The following is an 8,411-nucleotide window of genomic DNA, read 5'->3' on the forward strand; positions in this document are numbered from 1 at the left end:
CCCTAATTAAATTAAAGGTATTAAAAGACGAAGCCGAAATTTACGAGGAACAGGTGAAACTACTCGGAATAACCGGACATTCCATTGTTACCCTCGGGAAGACGTACCTGAGAATTAAACTATCCGACGGAGAAATTAAACACCCAGTATACGTTGTAAAAGACGACGTACCGATAAATTATGACGGAATACTAGGAATAGATTTCATCCGAAAAAGTGGAGCCATTTGCGATTACGACGCGAGAAGAGTAGATATCCAAAGGACCACCTTTAAGCTATATCCGTACAAGTGCATCGTATTACAGCCACGGAGCGAAACGATAGTGCACGTCACGACGGATCGAAATTCGACCGGCGTAACGCGACGAGACGAGACCGCGCCCGGCGTTTTTATTGGAAATTATTTAGTAGAACCTAAAAATTTTAGCTGCCCAATAAGCATCATAAACACGAATGAGGAAGAGGTAAAAATACAACTACCTCTAGTGATCGTAGACAACATAGTGGATAGTCCATATGATGACGTAAACATTGAATGCGTAAATTCCGCTATAACTGAGGAACATAGGGAAGACCAGATTTCCCTCCCGCGCGAAGACCGCATAACTAAGTTACTACGCCTAAAACACCTAAATAAAGAAGAAAAAGAAACCTTGACAAAAATATGCGAAGAGTACGCAGATATCTTCCACCTAGAGGGAGATACGCTGACGCACACAACTCACGTAGAGCACGAGATAATAACACAAGTAAACTCGCCAAGCATAAACGTGAGACCTTACCGACTCCCAGAAAAGCATAAGGCCGAAGTAAATCGCCAGATCACAGAGATGATGCAACAAGAAATTATCCAACCGAGTACGAGCCAATGGAACGCACCCCTCTTGGTAGTACCGAAGAAAGCTGACGCATCCGGAAAACCGAAACTGCGAATTGTAATAGATTTCCGTAAATTAAACGACCTAACGATAGGAGATTCCTTTCCTCTTCCGAATATCACGGACATACTAGACCAACTAGGCAATGCGAAATATTTCTCCACCCTAGACCTAGCGTCAGGCTATCATCAAATACCCATGGCCGAACAGGATAAATGCAAGACCGCATTTTCCACTCCGTATGGACACTACGAATTTAACCGCATGCCATTCGGATTAAAGAATGCACCCGCAACTTTCCAACGCTTAATGAATAATATTCTGATGGGGTTACAAGGATTAAAATGCTTAGTCTACCTGGTCGACATAGTGATCTACGGCCCGAGTCTACACGAGTACAATAAAAGACTCGTGCAAGTATTCAATCGCTTACGCGAAAGTAACTTGAAACTGCAACCTGACAGTGTGTGAGTTCCTCCGGAAGGAAGTGATATACTTAGGACATATTATCACTAAGGACGGGATCTCGCCCGATCCAGCGAAATTAGACGCAGTAAAGTCTTTCCCAGCACCTAACAAAGTTAAGGATATTCAATCCTTTATAGGCCTAGCGGGATACTACAGAAAGTTCAAAAAAGACTTCTCCAAAATTGCCAAACCTCTGACTAAACTAACAAAGAAAGGAGAAAAGTTCGAGCGGACGACCGCACAGCAAAACGCATTCGATAGCCTAAAATTCGCGCTGACAACAGCCCCTGTATTAAAATACCCGGACTTCAGCGACGAGTTCATCGTCACGACCGACGCGTCAGATTACGCCATCGGAGCAATCCTGTCTCAAGGCACGGTAGGTCAAGACCGACCCATCGCATATGCCAGCCGTGTATTATCGCGAGCCGAGCAAAACTACAACACCACCGAAAAGGAACTACTAGCCATTGTATGGGCAGTCAAACATTTCCGACCTTACGTGTATGGCACAAAGTTTAAAATAATCACAGACCATAAGCCACTGATATGGCTATTCAACGTAACCGACCCCGGTTCACGGTTAATTCGATGGAGACTCAAACTGGAGGAATACGACTACGAAATAGTCCACAAGGCAGGAAAGAGCAATGTAAACGCCGATGCATTGAGCCGCTATCCCGCGGAAAATAAAAAACTGATTCACCATATCGAAACAGGAGAAGAAGAAGAAAGAAGAGGAGAACAGAGGGAATACTCTGCGGAAGAAAAGGAGCAGATACTATATGAGTATCACGACGCTCCGTTAGGCGGTCACCAGGGAGTCGCGCGAACACTACACCGCATCAGATTACGACACCACTGGCACGGTCTAAATAAAGACGTCGAGAGTTATATTGCAAAATGCGAATTCTGTCAGAAAAACAAACTAAGACAGAAAACTAAAATGCCGTTAGTTATTACAGACACCCCTACGAAGCCATTCGAGAAATGCGCCCTAGATATAGTAGGGCCCCTTACAATAACAACCACGGGAAATAAATACGCCTTGACTTTTCAAGATAATCTAACTAAATTCAGCAAGGTAATACCACTCGAGAATCACGAAGCAAACACGGTAGCGAAAGCATTCGTAACGAAAATAATCCTTGAACATGGAATACCGGAAAAAGTATTAACAGACCAAGGCACTAATTTCACGAGCGTGTTGTGCTGCCGACTGGATCGGAGCACGGTAATTGGGTCGTTGCCGGAATTACACTCACAACCGGAAGGCCATAAGCCAATATTTTTACCAAAATCCTTTTATTAAAATCTATACAGAAACTACACTCTGGTGGTTTACTCGAGATTGACCCGCCTTCCTTCCTTTCCATTCCATTTTATATCAACCGCGCTTGGTCCTGTTGTTAGGCCGTTTATTGGTTAGTAAGCGGTTTTTCCCTTAGCAACTGTATGCGCGGCTTCGATGGTTTCGTACTTTGTTCCGGGTATTCGTTTTCGTCGCATGCGGCAGGGGTTATCTGACACCTTGCCGCGTGCGAGGTCGTCGTCTGATGTGCGGTGCATCGCACTCATGACACCCTTCCCCCCTAATGGAAAGAAAGTGAGGGGGCTAACTTTATTTTTACACTTATTCTTAATTTCTATCGGATACATGGATGTAATGTATTTGTATTTTTACCCTTAGGCTGGGCTGTTTTCCGCTATGACAACATGCTTCGTTACTTTCCCTTTTTTGTTTTTTAGTTTCCTTATTATTATATATGCTATTATTATTCCTATAAGAACAATGGTAATTCCGCTCGTTGTCATAGGGTATATAAAATGCTTATGGTGATGGAAGGGTTCTTGGCTATTTTCCAATTCTTCTTTTATCCTGTCGATATTCCTTTTTAAGTACGTTAGGTCAGTTGAGTTTGTGAGTTTTTCTAACGTTATTTTATTTGTATCGTGTTCGTGCGTTACGTCATTTTGTATTAATTTAATTTGGGTGTTCGGCAAATATGTTTCTATGGTTTTTGTTTGTGTTGCCCTTTTGGAGTTGATGATTTTACTTTCTGTAATTAATTTGCAATTTTCTTCTAGCGTTACCTTTCCCGTATTAACGATGGTATGTTTTGCTTCCTGATAGTTTTTGCATTGTATTGTCAGTAATACGTTTCCAGACGTGGAATATAACCAAGAATTTTTTGTCGGAATCCACATAATTTCGGTCGCTAGGGTGTATTTTTTATTGCAGTGCTTATCGTTATTATACATGTACATATCTGTTTCGCAGATTGCGCTGGTAGATAGCCTATTGACAATATAATTTCGTTCGCATAAGTATTCCGAATTTATTTTAATACATTCGTGTAAGTTGTCAAGTGTCACATAGGTGTGTTTTTCGGTGTCTATTCCGATCCATTCGTAGTTCTATTGACGCGAAAATGTTGTCATGACTGTGTACCGGTAGTGGTATGACGTGTATTAATTCGTATGTCGGCGTCGTGGCGAGGGGGAATCGGAGGATAGTAAATATAGTTGGACCGTCGCAATATGCGGTAATTTTCGTAATTTTTTCTATGTCTAACCATTCTTCCTGTCGCAGGTTAAATGGGAAGTATAGTCCTTGCGGTAGGTTTATCGCTGCGTTTTTTAGATTCGTTATTATGGTCTCGATCGGAATTAACCTGGGATGTAATTTTCCTTCCTTAATACATGTTATATAGTCTAAGGTGTCCGTTACGTCGCGTGTTAGATCATTGATGATTGCATTTATCAGGGTGTAGTGTTCGTCTAGGTCGTGTCGTCGACTGTGTGTGACCAGTGTACTTTTGACTTTTTCCATTAGGTTTTTTAGGGTGTTTTCATTTTCTTCGATGACTTGTTCCAGGTTGCTGATGTGCCCTATAGTTGCGTTGATTACTTTTAGTTGGTGCTGTAGGGCGTGTTTTGTCGCTCTGTCTGACTCTTGTAACAATGATAGTTGTTCGTTGATTAGCTTGTCGTCATCTGCGTCCATTGTTCCGAATAGCGTTTTTGCAATGACGCCTATTCCGTCTATTAGTCCGCGTCGTTTGTTCGGTGTTTTGTACACTGTCTTTAATCTGTCGGTCAATTGTTGTAGTCTCTTTTCCCCTTTGCTGATTATGGCGTGGAGATTTTTACATGTGCTGCTGTGTGCGAGCAGTATTTCGCACGTTGTTTCCGTGCGTTCGACGCATCGCTTTATTTGTCCTAGGCGTGTGGTGAACGGGGTGAGATCGGTTTTTATCACTAGTTTCCACGTAGCCTCGACGGGATGCATTCTGCCGACCTTTTCGAAATATATCCCAGGCTGCTGGGCGAAGGTGGTTATCTCGTACGGCGGCGCGTCGTTAGATATTGCGACCGTCGTCAGGTAGGCGCATATCGTTAGCGCTCTGCAATATAATATTTCGGCTATCATTACATTAATCTCAGTTCGCTGACTGGGTGCTTTTTTGTTGGAGGTAGTTTTGTCGTTTGGTTCTTCTCTTCAGTCGAGCGTTAGTAGCGTTACGTCTCGTCGTAATTTTCTCTTGTCTCTCAGTTTTTCTGCTTTTGTGATTTTTCTTTCGCGATGCATCTTGGCGATCCCTTTCGTACGACTGGGGACGTATACGAGTCAGTGGTACTGGAGTGCGACGACGAGATCGCGGATGAGCCTACTACTTTTATGGAGGTCTTCGCCAGTTTTGGCGATTTCCATATCGGGCTTGACCCCCAGGAGGAGGCCATGGAGGTCGATGAGGAGGAGGAGGACGAGGACGAGGACGAGGATGAGGACGAGGACGAGGACGAGGACGACGGTGACAACGACGACGACGCCGACGACGACGATGATGCCGACGACGACGATGACGTCGACGACGACGATGATGAATCCTATGAGGATATGTCGGATGGCGAGGAGTCCGTGGCGGGGTCTGCGGTTCCTATTCCTGCCCTTACAATTAGTGTGGTGGAGCAGGTGACGCGTCGGGTCGAGGAGTGCGTGGACCCCCTCGGGTTGTCTCTCGTCGGGGGTGTCCGCTCTCTCACCTGGCTCCAGGTGGTGGACCTTGCGGCGGAGACGTTCTCTTCCTCTGAAGAGTTTCTTTCCTGGTACGAGGCTATTTCGCGTGCCGCGGCTTTGCAGGTCCTTGGTAAGTGAGGATGGTTTTCTTCTCTCCTCGTAATTGTATCCCTCGTCGTTTTCGCTTTCTATCTTATCTATTCTTGTTACTTGATACATGGTTCTGCTTGCCACGGGGTACTGCTTCTTTTAATTGCTTTGGCTTAAGTTAGTATTCTCTCGGCTCGCTGAGATGTTTTCTCGTGTGCCTTGTGAGATCGAGGATCTTAAGGTGGAGTCCTCGGAGTTACCGGACGATCCGGTGGTGTTCGATAGCGACTCCGAATCGAGTCTATCAGATGATCGCCCCTCGGATGATTTGTCCGAGGTATTCGTGGTGAGCGATCTCTCCATGTCGTCTGAGGCGTCGGAGGTCATCTCCGTCTCCTCGGGGAGTTTGGAGATCTTCCCCGTTCCGCCTTTATCTTTGGATCCTGCTCCTTCGGGTGGGTCGGATGTTGGTGTTGGATCTGTAGGAGGGGATGAGGTGTCCTCTTCGTCGGAGGAGGTGGCTTTGGTTATTGAGGAGGATGAAGAATTGTATGAACGTTGGGAGTAGGTGAGTGTTTGTTTAGTTTGTCTATCTTAGTTGTCTATGAATGGTTTCAGTCTGTTCGCGTGTACGCGAATCGTCCTACGTCCCATCTTCACGGAGTAATTTACTTCGTTGTGTTTCTCCATAACTGTGTATGGTCCGATCCATTGGGGTTCCAGTTTTTTGGATCGGCCTCTTCGCACTGTTTCGTCCTTAAATAACACCTTATCTCCTGCTTTGAATGTTTGTTCCTTTGTTTTCTTGTCGTACTGCGCCTTTGCTTTTTCTTTGCCTGCTTTTGTATTTTCTCTGGCTACTTCATTCGCGGCGCGAATCCTTTCGCGTAGTTCTTCCGCGTAATTGTCGTACGTATACGATGGTCGAGGTGGTTTTGTCAGTGCTGTAGGCAGTACGGCTTGGTGGCCGTACATTAGTTCGAAAGGTGTGAGCCCTGTTACCGTATGGGGAGTAGTGTTATATGTGAACATGGCGTATGGGAGCCATTCGTCCCAATCTGTCTGGTCTGTATTTATGTAATGCCGTAGGTATTCGGCTAGAGTTCTGTGCGATCGTTCGAGAGCTCCGTTGCTCTCTGGGTGATACGCTGTCGTCTGTATTTTGTGGATTTTCAGTAACTTGCACGTATTCTTAAAGATTTGTTGCAACAATGTTTACAGAACATTATCCGTACATATCCATGAATTATGTGATTTATCAAGTCCCAGCCACTTCACGTAAACCTCATTTCCTCTTTTCCGCAACACTTTCTCAACGAGGTACACATCGGGATTACCTACGCAATGCAACTCGTGTTCATAGTATCCTCCAGCGATGGGTTTTCCACAGGAATCTTCCAGTATATACGTCACGGGATTAGTTTTCTGCACTCTGCCGATTTTAAACACCTCCGTCGACCAATTTGGTTTGTAACCTTTTTCAAAGACGGTCTTAAATTTACTCACGCGTACAGGGTCACCCAATCTGAATCGCGCGGGTGCAGCAATCTTTACGCGGCTGTACACCGTCGTCAACAGTTTGTCGACGATCGTGGGCGTGACTTCGATGGGCCGCATACCTATAGTCCGATGCTTTCGCGCGTTGTAATCTGATACGAGACGTGACAGCGCGTCGATCCATCTATAGTTTCCATTTAATGTAAACATCTTCCACATATCGTTCTTTAGCGTGCGATTGAATCGTTCGACGACCGATGCCTTCATCACGGAATAGGTAGAATAATGGTTAATGTTATGTTTCTTCAAGAGTTTCTGCACGTTCGCATTGTAAAATTCCTTTCCATTGTCAGTTTGTAAATTTTTCGGACATCTTCCATCGACCCGAATTATCTTTGCGATTGCCGCAGTAACTTCGCATCCGCTCTTGGCCTTGAGCGGTACGACCCGTGCATGCTTGCTCAGCACATCGATAACAGTAAGTATGTAGTGGTAGCCTCTGTTGAAACGCGTGTAAGGACGCATCTCAACTACATCAGCTTGCCACAGGTCGTCGTACCCGCGCACTATGACACGTCTTCGCGGAAAATTTCTTCTCGCTGGAGCGTGCAGTTCCTTCACTAATTGCCGCTTCTCAGATGTTGTCCTTTCAGCCATGAGCAAATGATTTTAAACGGGGAACGGAACAGGGACCGATCGTATATCAAACGGAACAGGGACCGAACGTATATCGAACGGAACGAGGATCGACCGTATGTCGATCGGGAACACACGTTCGCGTAACGTACGTTGAACGGGAACGGAACGGGGATCGATCGTATGTCAATCGGGAACGGACGTTCGCGTAACACACGTTGAACGGGGATCGATCGTATGTCGATCGGGAACACACGTTCGTGTAACGTACGTTGAACGGGAACGGAACGGGGATCGATCGTATGTCGATCGGGAACGCACGTTCGCGTAACACACGTTGAACGGGAACGGAACGGGGATCGATCGTATGTCGATCGGGAACGCACGTTCGCGTAACGGAGAAATTTAACTTATTGGCGATGAGTCATACGCTGAATCATTTCGTGAAGTACGTTTATCATATTCTGCATGCTATTTTGGTGCGTTACTATCTTCCTCTCCATCTCATCCTGTCGATCTTTCAAAATTTACATGTTCTGTTGAACGTACCGTTTGGTGACAGCATCGTCATCATCTACAGGCAGCGCTACGCGTCGAATCTTGCGTGACTTTGCATTAAAATCTGTCGCGACAACGCAAAGAGCGTTATCGCGAACGTAGTTTCTAATTAATCCGCTATATTGATAGTACGGATCCGTTCCGCTTCTTCCGAGCAATATTCCAAACTTGTTTATCGGCATTTCGTTGTCAATTGGTTGAATCACTCACACGCAGTTTAATTTATAATAAGTCCAGCCTCGCGGAGTTCTTCGATGATCGAC

At 45.3% G+C, this 8,411-nt stretch overlaps 1 protein-coding gene across 1 annotated transcript; it reads right to left on the minus strand.

The window, feature by feature from the left end:
• Positions 1 to 3,711: 3,711 nt before the first annotated feature.
• On the minus strand, positions 3,712 to 4,885 carry LOC105557648. Its single transcript, XM_012004948.1, has one exon. It carries the CDS (start codon positions 4,777 to 4,779, stop codon positions 3,712 to 3,714), a length of 1,068 nt encoding a protein of 355 aa, XP_011860338.1. The 5' UTR covers positions 4,780 to 4,885.
• Positions 4,886 to 8,411: the final 3,526 nt, after the last annotated feature.

Source organism: Vollenhovia emeryi, unplaced genomic scaffold (assembly GCF_000949405.1).
Source record: "Vollenhovia emeryi isolate VEMERY1.0 unplaced genomic scaffold, V.emery_V1.0 DF939437.1, whole genome shotgun sequence".
Lineage (NCBI taxonomy): Eukaryota > Metazoa > Arthropoda > Insecta > Hymenoptera > Formicidae > Vollenhovia > Vollenhovia emeryi.

Coding starts and splice junctions, on each gene's coding strand:
- LOC105557648 (XM_012004948.1), bottom strand. CDS start 4,779: ATGATAGCCGAAATATTATATTGCAGAGCGCTAACGATATGCGCCTAC.